Consider the following 18,529-nt stretch of genomic DNA (forward strand, 5'->3'; position numbering starts at 1 on the left):
CCTACCCCACCATGGGTTCTCCGAATGCCATTTGATGGCGATGGTACAAACGTCTTGGATGTAGTCCTTGTGTAACACAGGGTGCCACTGTGTTTATTTGAACAGCATTGTTTCTGTGACTTTAGTTTACCAGTATTTTCAAAGACTATATTATGTCATCGTATCCCAATTGCGTAGATCGATGCTCATGATGTTGATCACTGGAGTGTCTGGTCCAAACTCGATTATTTACAGACCGCCGCCATATAGCTGGAATATTGCTGAGGGCGCCGTTAAACTAAACTCACTCACTAACTCATCAACAATAGCTGACACTATAAAACAGGCTTATGTCCGGATAAAATTAAGGTTTGTCTTGGTTGTTGTTTAACAGGCAATATTCGCCTCTTACGACAAGCATGGGTTGCTGAAGACCTGTTTCAACCCGGGTCTGCACGGGTCGATAAAGGAGTCACATTCAGGTCTCACTACATGGCAAGTGGCTGGAACAGCCCAATTCACCTCTACACACGGTGAAAGAGTTATTAACGACGATAATATATGGATGCCAGACGAGTTTATTTGTATTCGTTACGCGTTGTGACTGACTGACTGACTGAGTTTGGTTTTACGCCGCTTTTAGCAATATTCCAGCAATATCACGGCGGGGGACACCAGAAAATGGGCTTCACACATTGTACCCATGTGGGGATTCGAACCCGGGTCTTCGGCGTGACGAGCCAACGCTTTAACCATTAGGCTACCCCACCGCCCCGTTACGCGTTGTGAATTAAAACCATTTATATACCAAAACATCTGTGTGTCCCAATGTTTATTGCCTAATTGTAGCAATGCAAGAGAAGGAGACGAATATAATTAAACGTTTTTATTGAACAGATAGAGGTAAATTTGATCTGGTGCGTTTGCTTCTTGCGTACATCTCTGGCATTTTCGGCCTTGATCTTTCACTGAAATAAAACCATAGAATGACGCTACTTACGAGAATAACTCATATCTCTCAAACTATTTTATCAGGACGATACAAACGATTTCGAATTCATGAATTAACCGTATTTCCAACACGTGTTAAATCTAAAACGGTTGCCACTTTATATTTCACAGCCAACTGGATCAAAAGTCGTCTGGGTTTTTTCTACGTCATAATGTTACAATAACGAGAAAGTTAATTTCCTTAAAATATGAGATGAAGAAAATGAGTGGAGACTATTGTACATCAGATATATATTGAGGCAATTTTAATCATCCAGATTATTGCATCTGTAGAAAATATTATGAGGTTATATTGAACTGGACGATTTTGATGTTAACATGATTTGATCAAGGCATCGGAAAATGAAGATGACGTGGACGTGCTTACCTGACGTAGTCTCCAGGGAATCTAATGGATCATGCTGTGCCCATTAGCATATGGGCTGCTGAGGTGATATACGGCGCTTTGAGCTCCAGTGTAGGGATATGTGGCAACTGAGCCGGCGTAGGGATATGTGCCAACTGCACCGGCGGAGGGATATGCACCAAGTGATCCGGGGTAGAGTTGTGAACCAGCAGATCCGGCGTAGGGATATGAGGCAACTGAGCCGGCGTAGGGATATGTGCCAACTGCACCGGCGGAGGGATATGTACCAAGTGATCCGGCGTAGGGATATGAACCAGCTGCGCCGGCGTAGGGATATGAGGCAACTGAACCAGCGTAGGGATATGTGCCAACTGCACCGGCGGAGGGATATGTACCAACTGCACCGGCGGAGGGATATGTACCAAGTGAACTAGCTGCGCCGGTGTAGGGATATGAAGCAACTGAGCCTGCGTAGGGATATGAGCCAGCTGCACCAGCGTAGGGATATGAAGCAACTGAGCCTGCGTAGGGATATGAGCCAGCTGCACCGGCGTAGGGATAGGATGCACCGTGAGCGGCGTATGGAGCGTCTTGGTGTATGTAGGGATATGAGGCGGCGCCGCCATAGTAAGGATATGAGACTCCGTGACTCATGTAAGGGCTGTGAAGACTGTGGAGACTCGCCCTTGCAAGAAGGCCATGAATGCCGGACAAGTATCGGAAAGGGTAGTGGGCACGGGCAATCGCTGCCACGGCCATCAACACGAGGAGGATTTGGACTGTCTTCATGGCTGAGCTGAAATTGTAAAAGGAGTTCGGTTAAAGCCACTTTTAATGTTGCACGGTTGTGATGAAAATCTAAACTAGAAAATTTAAATGAAAATTCAAAACAATCAAATGAATATTGAAACTAGAGCCCTGGGCCTAGATTTTGGAAGCTCTCTTAGCGCTAAGATAGTCGTAAGTGGTATACATTAAAATTAACTTACGACTATGTTAGCGCTAAGAGAGCTTCGAAAATTTAGGCTCTGTTTCACAATGCAATCTTAGCTATGACCACTGTAAGGCACTGTGGGGCGGCTGGGGTAGCGTAGTGGTGTTAAAGCGTTCGCTCGTCCAGCCGGAGACCCGGGTTTGATTCCCCACATGGGTACAATGTGTGAAGCCCATTTCTGGTGTCTCCCATCGTGATGTTGCTGGTATATTGCTTAAAGCGGCGTAAAAGTAAACTCACTCCTCACTCACTCACAGTCGTAGTAGTAAGGATGACCCATGATACTATATACATCAGTATTAATCATCACAAAACGTTTCTGATAACTGAAATTATAAATAACTATACTTCTATGGATGACGCAACATTCGAGTCTGCTTGTTATGTCAATGCATAGGGTATAGCTTGCCGTTTTAATGTGCATTCGATTTAGGCTGTTAGCATTCCTTCAATTACTGTTATTTCTAAAGAACATGAAAGTATCCAAATATTTAATCTAAAATGTGTTAGAAACATTCGTTGGGCATACAAGCGTTCATTCTAAAATGATATAATGTGAATATGACACGTCAACGCCAGAGAATAGCCAGTCTCGATTATCCGCCCAAACAGATTCCATTGAGCGTAGAAGGAAAAATAACAGTGATAACTATATAAATGGACCTCTCTATAGGTAATGCACAAAGTGTGGGGCGGCGGGGAAGCCTACTGGTTAAATCGTTCGCTCGTCACGCTGAAGGCCCAGGTTCGATTCCCCAGTGTGTGAAGCCCATCCCTGTTGCTGGGATATTGGTAAACTTACTCACTCACTACACGAAACGGCGAAGAGCGAGTGACTTTAGTTTTACACCGCACTCAGCAATATTCCAGCTACATGGCGGCGGTATGTAGATAATCCAGTCTCGACCAGACAATCCAGTGATCAGCAGCATGAGCATCGATCTGCGCAATTGGGATACCATGACATGTGTCAACCAAGTCAACGAGCCTGACCACCTGATCCCGTTAGTTGCCTCTTACGACAAACATGGGTTACTGAAGATCAATATTCTAACCCGGACCTTCACAGGTCACATTGAAGAGCGATTGACAGCAGTACGAGTACCCAATGGGACTCAGTACTCGTGCTGCTGTCAATCGCTCTTCACAGTGCCTCGACGGTGGCCCTCGAGGACCAAAACCTTTGTACTCCTCTGTACTCAAGCTTATCCATTTCTCCCGTTCCAGTAGGGGTACATGTGATTAGATGTCACGTGACCGGAAACTAGCGACATGTGCATGTCAATATTACGGTTATGTGAAAGATATAAACCATTCTTCAATATCATACAGTAATTTTTATCATGCACATATGTTTGGGGTTTTTTATAAATCATTTTTTAGGTACAAAACCATGACATCAAAAAACAGTCAAATATAACCATGCATCTGTATACAGAGTATGGCAAGCATATTATAACAAATGACATTGTAGGAAAATGGGTCGGTTGTACGTTAGTATTAATCAAACAGTTGGTGACAATCAGACCAGAATCCAACAAATTTGGTAAAATTACAAGAAGAGATGGCATGTGTTCTCTCGATATTGTATACTTTACTTATTTCATTTCTGATCATATCGAAACTTGGTGTACAAGTATATATTTGTATTTTAAAAAGAGTAAATTTTAAAACTGTTATCAGGAGATTAACACGTTTTGATAGCCCCTCGTATCTAAACATCTTGGCACTTTAAATCTTTATAAAGATATTAAACTTATGCAATTCCTAAAAAGACAAGCAAGACCGCCTTGAGGTCAATGACCACAAATATGTGTATGTCATTTCATTTCCTCAACACTCGTTAATGGTTGAGATTACGAAACCAAAAAATAGTAATTTAAAAAATTTAAAAGGCAATTTTTTACTCACAGATTTCCGGCAATCTTGAACATCAGATAAGAATCTGCTACAAGATCTGGAAACTCTTCCTTTTTCCTGAGGTTTATACGGTCATTTTGACAGGCGATGGAAATAGCGTGATCAATCGCAACATCCCTGTTGCTCTACCCTCAGGTGTGGGAATGTTTTTTTAACCTATCTGTGCTGGACATTCTTTAATAAAAGAAATATATTTTGCACCTTCAATTTCTGTTTCAGTGCACTTGAAAGGGTACATTTGATTTCAACATATATACTTTATTCACTGTGAAAAGGGATTGGGGACAAGTTATCCAACTTAATATACCCCCCTCCCTGATCTTTACATACATGCATTGTCAATATTATCTATCTTAAGACTGAGTGAGTGAGTTTAGTTTTACGCCGCACCCAACAATATTCCAGCTATATGGCAGCGGACTGTAAATAATCGAGTCTGGACCAGACAATCCAGAGATCAACATCATGAGCAACGATCTGCGTAACTGGGAACCGATGACATGTGTCAACTAAGTCAGCGAGCCTGACCACCCGATCCCGTTTCTCGCCTCTTACGACAAGAATGGGTTACTGAAGATCAATATTCTAACCTGGACCTTCACAGGTCCTGTCTTAGGAAGGAATGGAGAGAATGTATAGGCATGTTAAAGAGAGAATAGAGGAAGGGACACAACTTATGTGATCATTGATTGATACACTAAAGTTTGTACACATTTGAAAACATATTCTTTCTGTTGAATAGTCATATCTGGATTTCCAAGTAACATTAAGGACAATGTGGTTGGAGAGTCACATTTTACAATACTTTTCAAATTTAACATTAATGTTAATTTATAGGGTTACTCTGAAGGTTTGGTTAAAATTAAGTCTTCAATATACATTCTTCACACAAAAAAAGAAACGCATAGGTGGTTTTGAGATTATTTGACGCATGTAGCTGTGGCAAAAACAATACAAATATACTATTTCTTTCCTAAACGTCATCTGTGTGTGATTGTAAACAACTTCAGCGCCAAAATGCAGTAATTTTAACTAACGTTTTCCCTTGTCTTAGAAGCGTTTGAAGAAATCTTCGCCAAAACGTCACCACGAAAACATGCAAAGCCGAGCAGTTATTGCTAACAGTGCTCGTCACACAAAGTATGGACTTTGAGGCCATCTTGTAGACTCAAGTAAACAGAAACACAACAAAACAGGCTACTGTTGTGTTGGCGAACTCTTTGTCTATAGACGCGTGGATTTTCACCATTTTACCATTGAAACTCCATGAGTGAGAGAGTGAGTTTTAGTTTTACTCCGCTTTTAGCAATATTCCAGCAATATCACATCGGGGACACCAGAAATGGAATTCACCTATTGTACCCATGTGGGGAATCGAACCCGGGTCTTCGGCGTGACGAGCGAACGCTTTAACCACTAGACTACCCCACCGCCCCTGAAATTACATGAAATAATTGCTCTTAAGCAAACGCAATAAATTCTTCTAACAATAGCTTATGCGTTTCTTTATTTATTTGAAGAGTGTATCTAAAATCCACAGCATTAGCTATATGCAAACGGACTTTACCTCATTTCATCATTATAACAGCACTATGTAATGTCAACGCTATAAACAATAATCATTTTTTGATTATCTGTTGGAACAGATTCCAAAGAGACAAAACAGAAAATGTATGAGCCAGTGACTATGCTTTTACGACCGATGTTACAAATTACATCAAGACTGGGAACACATTAAAAATAAGGTTCATACATGTACCCATAACGAGCGAACGCTTAATCCACTGGACTCCCCCATTTACACTAACAATTATATGAATGGATCGCCGAAAATTCATAACGGCAAAAGGCCACTCGTGTCAACCAACTCCATATATATATATATATATATATGCTGAAACAAAAACATATAATTTCTGACGCTAAATTGAAGTGAAATAAGATTAGGGCGAGAATACATTTCCTTAAAGCCATATGTTACGCAATAACACCCGGGATACAGAATTTGCAACACCTCTAATCCCACCCAGTCCTGTGCCTGAAGCATCATCTATTTTCTCCTTGAAGGTAAAGAATATGTCCAGCCATCAATCATGTCACATCTGAGACGAAGCCATGATAGTGTGACGTAAAAACCCTTTTCAAATCTCAGCAATACGGAATCTAGGTCACGTTGCACAATATAAACGTGTCCCAAGTGTTTACTGGAAACAATCCGAATAACATCTTGTACACCTTTTCCAAAATTAGATATCTCTGATAAAAGTTTAAAAAACGTAATATTTGTTAAATTGAATCCCACAATGAAGTAGTGTGTGCATTATCAAGAACATATATGTGTAGCATACTGCATATCAGGTGACAATACAGACGATCCATGACCTTTCCAACTATACCATTTCAGTGAAACCACCATTCGAAGAGAAGAAACTGATAACGAGTGTGAAGACATGGAAGAGAAGAAACTGATAACGAGTGTGAAGACATGGAAGAGAAGAAACTGACAACGATAACGAGTGTGAAGACATGGAAGAGAAGAAACTGATAACGAGTGTGAAGACATGGAAGAGAAGAAACTGATAACGAGTGTGAAGACATGGAAGAGAAGAAACTGATAACGAGTGTGAAGACATGGAAGAGAAGAAACTGATAACGAGTGTGAAGACATGGAAGAGAAGAAACTGATAACGAGTGTGAAGACATGTAAGAGAAGAAACTGATAACGAGTGTGAAGACATGGAAGAGAAGAAACTGATAACGAGCGTGAAGTGAAGACATGGAAGAGAAGAAGAAACTGATAACGAGTGTGAAGACATGGAAGAGAAGAAACCGATAACGAGTGTGAAGACATGTAAGAGAAGAAACTGATAACGAGTGTGAAGACATGGAAGAGAAGAAACTGATAACGAGTGTGAAGACATGGAAGAGAAGAAACGATAACGATAACGAGTGTGAAGACATGGAAGAGAAGAAACTGATAACGAGTGTGAGGACATGGAAGAGAAGAAACTGATAACGAGTGTGAAGACATGGAAGAGAAGAAACTGATAACGAGTGTGAAGACATGGAAGAGAAGAAACTGATAACGAGTGTGAAGACATGGAAGAGAAGAAACTGATAACGAGTGTGAAGACATGGAAGAGAAGAAACTGATAACGAGTGTGAAGACATGGAAGAGAAGAAACCGATAACGAGTGTGAAGACATGGAAGAGAAGAAACTGATAACGAGTGTGAAGACATGGAAGAAGACATGGAAGAGAAGAAACTGATAACGAGTGTGAAGACATGGAAGAGAAGAAACCGATAACGAGGTGTGAAGACATGGAAGAGAAGAAACCGATAACGAGTGTGAAGACATGGAAGAGACGAAACTGATAACGAGTGTGAAGACATGGAAGAGAAGAAACCGATAACGAGTGTGAAGACATGTAAGAGAAGAAACTGATAACGAGTGTGAAGACATGGAAGAGAAGAAACTGATAACGAGTGTGAAGACATGGAAGAGAAGAAACCGATAACGAGTGTGAAGACATGGAAGAGAAGAAACTGATAACGAGTGTGAAGACATGTAAGAGAAGAAACTGATAACGAGTGTGAGGACATGGAAGAGAAGAAACTGATAACGAGCGTGAAGTGAAGAAACTGATAACAGTGTGAAGACATGGAAGAGAGAAACTGATAACGAGTGTGAAGACATGGAAGAGAAGAAACTGATAACGAGTGTGAAGACATGGAAGAGAAGAAACTGATAACGAGTGTGAAGACATGGAAGAGAAGAAACTGATAACGAGTGTGAAGACATGGAAGAGAAGAAACTGATAACGAGTGTGAAGACATGGAAGAGAAGAAACCGATAACGAGTGTGAAGACATGTAAGAGAAGAAACTGATAACGAGATGAGACATGGAGAGAAGAAAGATAACGAGCGTGAAGACATGGAAGAGAAGAAACTGATAACGAGTGACATGGAAGAAGAAATTGATAACGAGTGTGAAGACATGGAAGAGAAGAAACCGATAACGAGTGTGAAGACATGTAAGAGAAGAAACTGATAACGAGTGTGAAGACATGGAAGAGAAGAAACTGATAACGAGTGTGAAGACATGGAAGAGAAGAAACCGATAACGAGTGTGAAGACATGTAAGAGAAGAAACCGATAACGAGTGTGAAGACATGGAAGAGGAGAAACTGATCACGAGTGTGAAGACATGGAAGAGAAGAAACCGATAACGAGTGTGAAGACATGGAAGAGAAGAAACCGATAACGAGTGTGAAGACATGGAAGAGAAGAAACCGATAACGAGTGTGTAGAACATGGAAGAGAACATGTCGGAGCACACTAACCGGAGTAGTCATTTTTGGACAACGAGTGCTAGCCCAAGTTCTTGCAACGTCAAGGGTTGATTCACTTGTTGCACTCGTCTTCCCAGCTCATCTGAAATCAGTCGGGCTAATGTCTGGGGAACGGGGCGGTGATGTAGCCTAATGGTTAAAGCGTTGGCTCGTCACGCCGAAGACCCGGGTTCGAATCCCCACATAGGTACAATGTGTGAAGCCCATTTCTGGTGTCCCCCGCCGTGATGTTGCTGGAATATTGCTAAAAGCGGCGTAAAACCAAACTCAGTCAGTCAGTCAGTCAGTCAGTCAGTCAGTCAGTCAGTCTGGGGAACATAAAGATCAGTGAGTGAGTGAGCGAGTGAGCGAGTTTAGTTTTACGCCGCACTCAGCAATATTCCAGGTATCTAGTGATCAACAACATGAACATCGATCTGAGCAATTGGGAACCGATGACGTGTGTCAACCAAGCGTGCAATACCTCAAATGGGTCTCACAAATGGGAATCGAACCCGGGTCTTCGGCCTTATGACCGAACGCTTATCAACTTGGCTACCCCACCGGCCCTTGTCGCCGTCAGAACTGAAGTATGGGGCGTAGCATTGTCAAGATAAAATGTCAGGACAGCTGCATGAATAGCAGAAGGAATTGGATCCTAACTTTGTCCCGGTACTGTAGGCCAGTAAGACAATCAAGTGAGATCTACCACAGGTACAAACATTTCCCCAAACCATTACCATTTCAACTTGTTTGATCGGCATTCTAGAAGTTGGTGGATGACACCTTTTGTTTGTTTCACAGAGCCATGTGTTATTACTGAAAGTCGTATGTTTTATCATTAGGCTTCCTCCTCCAAATCTGTCAGCCTCACGAACACAACCCCTCGTGAAGTTGAGAACCCGTGAAGATCCGGAACAGAATCGGTCTTCGGCAACCAACGCTTGTCATAAGAGGCGGGTGGTCAGACTCGCTGACTTGGTTGACACATGTCATCGTATCCCAATTGTAGATCGATGCTCATGCTGTTGACCCTGAGTAGTCTTTGTAGTCCGGTCCAGACTATTTACACATCGCCTCCATATAGCTGGAATATTGTTGAGGGCGGCGTTAAACAACAAACCAACCAACCAACCAACCACCCCCGTACCCTTCCGTCGGCATAGCGCATTGTGAAGCGGGACCTGTCACTAAAGACAATCCTGTTACACTGATTCTGGGATGTCTGCAGATTCACGGCGCCATGGAGTCCCTGTTTATGGCAACTGAGCTCGATTCCGAATACTCTGTGCTGATACATCACCCCTGAACAGACCGCCTCCGTGGTGTAGTGGTTAGAGCGTCCGCCCGGAGTGCGGAAGGTCGCGGGTTCGATCCCCGACTGCGTCATACCAAAAGACGTTAAAATATGGTACTTGTTGGTCCCTGCCTGGCGCTCGGCATTAATGGGTACAACAAGGACTGGTCGGCTCTGAGTCAGTATAATGTGTCTGAGTGGGGTATTCATGCTTCACTGCGGCATGGTATCTCAGTAGGCTAGCACTATAAAACCAGCTCAAGTCTGGGCTAGTACAAGCAGCCGCACATACACCTACACACGCATGCACGTCGTCATATGAGCGAAATATTCTCAAGCACGACGTTTAACCCAATTCCACCACCACCCCTGAACAACTGTCTGGTAGTGGAGGTTGCAGCCACAAATCTGTTTTGGAGATGCCGTAACCCGATTTGTGTTATCTAGATGTCACTTAACATGTGGAGTCCCAAACTTTGGGCGATCTGCACTAGTACCAGTCTGTTACACACGGATTCGCAGACTGGGTATAGTCTGGCGACTACTGAATAGTGAGAGAGTGAGTATGGTTTTACGCCGCTTTTAGCAAAATTCCAGCAATATCACGGCGAGGGACACCAGAAATGGGCACCACACAACAACTGACTAGGGATCGTGCAACTGCTTCAAGCATTAGACCTACAAATGGCATGCTAGCGTTGCTGATTTGTGAGTGGCGGCAAACTTCGATTACACTTGCAATTGTTATGTGTGTTACTGCAATGTCTATGTGCTTGCATTCCATTGTGTTTGCTAACATTATAACGTCACTCGCTGTGACGACAATGTATAATAAATAATGTCCGTCACCAACTCCATGTTCAAACATGGTCATTGACGTGTAATAGCACAACAATTACCCCTCACAATTATTACCAGGTATGTGGGTGTTATATATCGCGACTATCAACAACGATGACACCAGGTGTAAGTCTGGTCCTTGCCAATTCATATTTCAGTTATAGATTTCCGGTTGTGTCGATAACGCGAAGTATTTGCGCAGGTCCCTTCAGCCTGGACATCCACTCGTATGACTCTCTGCTTGCATACTAGTATGTCTCTCTGCTTGCATACTGGTATGTCGCTCTGCTTGTATACTAGTCTGTCTCTCTGCTTGTATACTAGTCTCTCTCTCTGCTTGTATACTAGTATGTCACTCTGCTTGTATACTAGTCTGTCTTTCTGCTTGCATACTGGTATGTCGCTCTGCTTGTATATTAGTCTGTCTCTCTGCTTGTATACTAGTATGCCTCTCTGCTTGTATACTAGTCTGTCTCTCTGATTGCATACTGGTATGTATCTATGCTTGCATGCTAGTGTGTTTCTCTGTTTGTATACTATTCTGTCTCTCTGCTTGCATACTGGTATGTCGCTCTGCTTGTATACTAGTCTGTCTCTCTGCTTGTATACTAGTCTGTCTCTCTGCTTGTATACTAGTCTGTCTCTCTGCTTGTATACTAGTATGTCTCTCTGCTTGTGTACTAGTGCGTCTCTTTCCTTGTGTACTAGTATGTCTCTCTGCTTGGATACTAGTATGTCTCTCTGTTTGTGTACTAGTGCGTCTCTTTGCTTGTATACTAGTATGTCTCTCTGCTTGTATACTAGTCTGTCTCTTTGCTTGTGTACTAGTCTGTCTCTCTGCTTGTATACTAGTCTGTCTCTCTGCTTGTATACTAGTCTGTCTCTCTGCTTGTATACTAGTATGTCTCTCTGCTTGTGTACTAGTCTGTCTCTCTGATTGCATACTGGTATGTATCTATGCTTGCATGCTAGTGTGTTTCTCTGTTTGTATACTATTCTGTCTCTCTGCTTGCATACTGGTATGTCGCTCTGCTTGTATACTAGTCTCTCTCTCTGCTTGTATACTAGTATGTCTCTCTGCCTGTATACTAGTCTGTCTCTCTGCTTGTATACTAGTGTGTCTCTTTCCTTGTGTACTAGTATGTCTCTCTGCTTGTATACTAGTATGTCTCTCTGTTTGTGTACTAGTGCGTCTCCTTGCTTGTATACTAGTATGTCTCTCTGCTTGTATACTAGTATGTCTCTCTGCTTGTGTACTAGTCTGTCTCTTTGCTTGTGTACTAGTCTGTCTCTCTGCTTGTATACTAGTGCGTCTCTTTGCTTCTGTACTAGTCTGTCTCTCTGCTTGTATACTAGTATGTCTCTCTGCTTGTGTACTAGTGCGTCTCTTTGCTAACGTACTAGTCTGTCTCTCTGCTTGTATACTAGTATGTCTCTCTGCGTGTATACTAGTATGTCTCTCTGCTTGTATACTAGTATGTCTCTCTGCTTGTGTACTAGTCTGTCTCTTTGCTTGTGTACTAGTCTGTCTCTCTGCTTGTATACTAGTGTGTCTCTTTGCTTCTGTACTAGTCTGTCTCTCTGCTTGTATACTAGTATGTCTCTCTGCGTGTATACTAGTATGTCTCTCTGCTTGTATACTAGTCTCTCTCTCTGCTTGTATACTAGTCTGTCTCTCTGCTTGTATACTAGTCTGTCTATTTGCTTGTATACTAGTATGTCTCTCTGCTTGTATACTAGTCTGTCTCTCTGCTTGTATACTAGTCTGTCTCTCTGCTTGTATACTAGTCTGTCTCTCTGCTTGTATATTAGTCTGTCTCTCTGCTTGTGTACTAGTGCGTCTCTTTCCTTGTGTACTAGTATGTCTCTCTGCTTGTATACTAGTATATCTCTCTGCGTGTATACTAGTGTGTCTCACAGCTTATATACTAGTATGTCTCTCTTCTTGTATACTAGTATGTCTCTTTGCTTGTATACTAGTATGTCTCTCTGCTTGTATACTAGTATATCTCTCTGCTTGTATACTAGTGTGTCTCACAGCTTGTATACTAGTATGTCTCTCTACTTATATACTAGTATGTCTCTCTCCTTGTATACTATGATGTCTCTCTGCTTGTATACTAGTATGTCTCTCTGCTTGTATACTAGTCTGTCTCACTGCTTGTATACTAGTCTGTCTCTCTGCTTGTATACTAGTCTGTCTCTCTGCTTGTATACTAGTCTGTCTATTTGCTTGTATACTAGTATGTCTCTCTGCTTGTATACTAGTCTGTCTCTCTGCTTGTATACTAGTCTGTCTCTCTGCTTGTATACTAGTCTGTCTCTCTGCTTGTATATTAGTCTGTCTCTCTGCTTGTGTACTAGTGCGTCTCTTTCCTTGTGTACTAGTATGTCTCTCTGCTTGTATACTAGTATATCTCTCTGCGTGTATACTAGTGTGTCTCACAGCTTATATACTAGTATGTCTCTCTTCTTGTATACTAGTATGTCTCTTTGCTTGTATACTAGTATGTCTCTCTGCTTGTATACTAGTATGTCTCTCTGCTTGTATACTAGTGTGTCTCACTGCTTGTATACTAGTATGTCTCTCTGCTTATATACTAGTATGTCTCTCTGCTTGTATACTATGATGTCTCTCTGCTTGTATACTAGTATGTCTCTACTGCTATGTATCTATGCTTGCATGCTAGTGTGTTTCTCTGTTTGTATACTATTCTGTCTCTGTATACTAGTCTGTCTCTCTGCTTGTATACTAGTATGTCTCTCTGCTTGTATACTAGTCTGTCTCTCTGCTTGTATACTAGTATGTCTCTCTGCTTGTATACTAGTCTGTCTCTCTGCTTGTATACTAGTCTGTTTGCTTGTATACTGGTATGTCTCTCTGCTTGCATACTAGTATGTCTCTCTGCTTGTATACTAGTCTGTCTCTGCTTGTATACTAGTATGTCTCTCTGCTTGTATACTAGTATGTAGAGCATATCTGCTCTGCTTGTATACTAGTCTGTCTCTCTGCTTGTATACTAGTCTGTCTCTCTGCTTGTATACTAGTATGTCTCTCTGCTTGTATACTAGTATGTCTCTCTGCTTGTATACTAGTATGTCTCTCTGCTTGTATACTAGTATGTCTCTCTGCTTGTATACTAGTATGTCTCTCTGCTTGTATACTAGTATGTCTCTCTGCTTGTATATTAGTATGTCTCTACTAGCTTATTGTGCGTCTCTTTGCTTGTATACTAGTATGTCTCTCTTTGCTTGTATACTAGTATGTCTCTCTGCTTGTGTACTAGTATGTCTCTCTGCTTGTATACTAGTGCGTCTCTTGCTTGTATACTAGTCTGTCTCTCTGCTTGTATACTAGTATGTCTCTCTGCTTGTATACTAGTGTCTGCGTCTCTCTGCTTGTATACTACTATGTCTCTTTGCTTGTGTACTAGTATGTCTCTCTGCTTGTGTACTAGTATGTCTCTCTACTTGTGTACTAGTGCGTCTCTTTGCTTGTATACTAGTCTGTCTCTCTGCTTGTATACTAGTGCGTCTCTTTGCTTGTTTTCTAGTATGTCTCTCTGCTTGTATACTAGTATGTCTCTCTGCTTGTATACTAGTGCATATGTTTGCTTGTGCACTAGCATTTCTCTCTGCTAGTATACTAGTGTATACTGAGAAAATGCTACGGATCATAAACATTTTGGAGAATATATTTGTAGGGAAGAATGAAGATAAGGTTTAGAATTGGTCGTCAACAGCCCATTCTTGTCGTAAAAAGCGACTAACGGGATCAGTGGTCAGGCTCACTGACTTGGTTGACACATGTCTTCGTATCCCAATTGCATAGATCGATGCTCATGATATTGATCACTGAATTGTCTGGTCCGGACCGCCGTCATGTAGCTGGAATGTTGCTGAGTGCGGCGTTAAACAACAAACAAAGACAGTTTCATAAAAGCTATTCCCCGAAACTTTCTTGATTCCTTCTTTGGATCGGTATATGAATAGAATTGGCATTACATATCTTCCTATTCGTGTGTTTGAAGCTAGATTTGACTTTTTTCTTTTTCCGTGTGTTCATCGCTCTGCTAATTGCTGGAAGAAGAATGAATCTGCCACCCGTTACTCTTTGTCTTTGCGATGTGTTTCGCCACCGCCTTTAACAGCATTTCAGCGTCATGTTGGCAATAGGTGAAACCAATCACTATTGTATGATGCTGTGAAACTAAGTATCTTAATTCAGGGGTGTGTGGATATCAAACAAATCATTATAGGAACCGGAAACGCCTAAGGGAAACAACTCTCTTCAGATGCTTAGCTGCTTTAACGTAACGAACAAAACACCTTAACCACTAAGGTACCCAATCGCCCCTGAACGTTTTAGAATCAGTGACTGACTGACTGACTGAGTTTGGTTTTACGCCGCTTTTAGCAATATTCCAGCAATATCACGGCGGGGCACACCAGAATTGGGCTTCACTCATTGTACCCATGTGGGGATTCGAACCCGGGTCTTCGGCGTGACGCGCCAACGCTTTAACCACTAGACTACCCCACCGCCCCTTTAGAATCAGTGGGTTTCACGACATAGTCAATACTAGTTCAGCTGTTTCAAGCCGATATGTTGATATTATGACCGTTCCGAAGAATAATGACATACAACCAACTGATTCACCGAACCTGGCCACCCGATACACCTAAGTAGTCTCCTCTCAAGACAACCAGAGGTTTCATTGGTCTTCAAAAGGGCACTGTATCCGAGAATGTAAAAAACGACAAAAACGTATCATTCTTGAAAAGGTTTATTTTCTTTCTCCGACCCTACATCAAAGCCAGTCTGACGATCTACAGAGCACTGCCAAGAACATCCAGGAGAGGAAAACCTTCAAGAGAAATAAAAATATTCATTCACCCGATGAAGGAAGGAGTAGGATTTACTCCAAAACGTCGTGTTTTTCATATTTAAGTTGGCATTCATAAATTTCCCCTTTATGTCTATCACTTCTGAATGCCATTCAAAGACTTTGATAATGAAAGAAAACTGCCTTAAAATGAAAGTTGACATCCATAAATGTCTTCCTTATGTGTATCACTGAATGTCATTCAAAGACTTTTATAAAAAATACAGCCTTAAAATCATTTGGATCGTCATTTATCAATATCTATTTACACGGTAAAAATTATAATGAAAATGTTTGTAAATTTGTTGAGAGACATTCACTGACTGACTGACTGACAGAGTTTGGTTTTACGCCGCTTTTAGCAATATTCCAGCAACATCACGGCGGGGGACACCAGAAATGGGCTTCACACATTGTACCCATGTGGGGATTCGAACCCGGGCCTTCGGCGTGACGAGCCAACGCTTTAGCCACTAGACTACCCCACCGCCCCGAGAGACATTCAATGCCCAACAGCTAATTCAAGCAACGTCAAGAACTGTTTCTGGATAATGCCAACAGATCCAATATCTGTGCTTGTGTGCATCGAGCTTAGACCAGATCAACTTATGCCATACCGTGAAGGTCCGGGTTAGAATATTGATCTTCAGTAACCCATGTATGGGTTAGGCTCGCTGACTTGGTTGACACATGTCATCGTATCCCAATTGCGTAGAACGATGCTCATGATGTTGATCACTGGATTCGTCTCGAGATTATTTACAGACCGCCGCCATAACGCTAGAATATTGCTGAGTGCGGCGTAAAAACAACCAACCAACCAACCAACCAACGTTATGCCAACGATACCAACGATAAAGCAAAGGTCACCTCTGTCCAACCACTTCTACCCAGTGACGCTGTCTCCTGTTCCTGATCCACTTCCGGTACTGGTTGCCGCTGGGAATGTAAAACCATTGTTTGGAAATCCGCTGAATCCGTTCAATCCGGTGAACCCACTGAATCCGTTAACTCCGTTGAGTCCGTTGAGTCCGTTGAGTCCGTTCACCCCGTTGAATCCGTTCAGATCGTTAAATCCGGTGAATCCGTTCAGCCCGTTGAATCCGCTGAATCCGTTCAGTCCATTCAGCCCGTTCAGTCCGCTGAATCCGTTCAGTCCGTTCAGCCCGCTGAATCCGTTCAGTCCGGCCAGCCCGTTGAATCCATTGAGTCCGTTGTTGAAACCGGTGAATCCGTTGTTGGAACCGGTGAAACCGGAGAAGGTTGGAAATCCTTGGAAACCACTCAGACCCGGCTGGAAATTATTGAAACCGTTGACGGTCCTACCAGTTGTTGGAAAGCCGAATCCGAAGCCCGCTACTGACCCGGTTCCTGGGAAGCCAAGGAAACCGAAATTACCCAAGTTGTTGAATCTGCCAAAGTTTCCAAAGCCACGGGCTCCTCCACGTCCTAAAAGGCCGCCAAAGCGATTATACCGGTTAAAGAGCCCTATTTGAGCGTTTGTTGTCACGGCGACGGCCAGTAAAACGAGGAGAACAGCCTTCATTCTTAGGAGTAACTGTCAAAATAAAGTGATTATATACCGTCATGGTCAGACAATAACCAGTCGCGATTATACGACGAAACAGACTCCAATGATATGAAGGGGTCGATAAAAATTCTTTCACGCAGTTGGCTTCATACATTAATGCACGCACGCACGTACGCACACGCAGACGCACACACACACATACATACATACATACATACATACATAGAAACATGCATGCATACATACATACATACATACATACATACATACATACATACATACATACATACATACATACATACATACATACATACATACATACATACATACATACATACATACATACATACATACATACATCATACATACACACACACACACACATACATACATACATACTTACATACATACGACCGCCTCCGTGGTGTAGTGGTTGGAGCGTCCGCCCGGAGAGCGGAAGGTCGCGGGTTCGATCCCCGACCGCGTCATACCAAAAGACGTTAAAATATGGTACTTGTTGGTCCCTGCCTGGCGCTCGGCATTATGGGTACATCAGGGACTGGTCGGCTCGGAGTCAGTATAAAGTGTCTGAGTGGGGTATTCATGCTTCACTGCGGCATGGTATCTCAGTGGGCTAGCACTATAAAACCAGCTTCAGCCTGGGCTAGTACAAGCAGCCGCACATACACATACACACGCATGCACGTCGTCATATGAGCGAAATATTCTCAAGCACGACGTTAACCCCAATTTCACCTCACCTCACCTCACTTACATACATACACACACACATACCTACCTACATACATACATACATACACACACATACATACATACATACATACATACATACATACATACATACATACATACATACATACATACATACATACATACATACATACATACATACATACATACATACATACATACATACATACATACATACATACATACATACATACATACACACATACATACATACATACATACATACATACATACATACACATACATACATACATACATACATACATACATACATACATACATACATACATACATACATCGGAAATGGCACTGTATATAAAACATATATCAATTCTGTAAATGTCTACGATTAAACGTCTTGAAAGCTTTTGGGAGGCCTTTTGCCTTATCAAGCAACATTTGAGCATGTGTCGTGTGATGCTGTTTCAGATGTTGTCTCGATTACACCTCGAAAGCTCTGACATGTAACCACGAAAGGCTGAACCCGTTAATATATTGCTCGACATACAGGGAAAGTCTTGTCATACAACCTTATGGACTTTTCGTAACTGTACCGAAAGTTCTTCTGGTGGACCAAGGACAGAGTGTCCCATGTAACTCCCTGTAATTTCTGACTTGCAC

At 42.2% G+C, this 18,529-nt stretch overlaps 2 protein-coding genes across 2 annotated transcripts; both read right to left on the reverse strand.

Moving 5' to 3' along the window:
- Positions 1 to 1,378: 1,378 nt before the first annotated feature.
- On the reverse strand, positions 1,379 to 2,125 carry LOC124286410 (circumsporozoite protein-like). Its single transcript, XM_046722777.1, has one exon. It carries the CDS (start codon positions 2,123 to 2,125, stop codon positions 1,379 to 1,381), a length of 747 nt encoding a protein of 248 aa, XP_046578733.1.
- A 14,367-nt stretch (positions 2,126 to 16,492) lies between these two features.
- On the reverse strand, positions 16,493 to 17,152 carry LOC124286411 (collagen alpha-2(IV) chain-like). Its single transcript, XM_046722778.1, has one exon. The coding sequence runs from the start codon at positions 17,150 to 17,152 to the stop codon at positions 16,493 to 16,495; it is 660 nt and encodes a 219-aa protein (XP_046578734.1).
- Positions 17,153 to 18,529: the final 1,377 nt, after the last annotated feature.

This window comes from Haliotis rubra, unplaced genomic scaffold, assembly GCF_003918875.1.
Source record: "Haliotis rubra isolate DU_JTF1 unplaced genomic scaffold, ASM391887v1 Scf382, whole genome shotgun sequence".
NCBI classification, from domain to species: Eukaryota; Metazoa; Mollusca; class Gastropoda; order Lepetellida; family Haliotidae; genus Haliotis; species Haliotis rubra.

Bases quoted from the DNA above. Each gene is read 5' to 3' on its own strand.
- LOC124286410 (XM_046722777.1), bottom strand. From the start codon at position 2,125: ATGAAGACAGTCCAAATCCTCCTCGTGTTGATGGCCGTGGCAGCGATT.
- LOC124286411 (XM_046722778.1), bottom strand. From the start codon at position 17,152: ATGAAGGCTGTTCTCCTCGTTTTACTGGCCGTCGCCGTGACAACAAAC.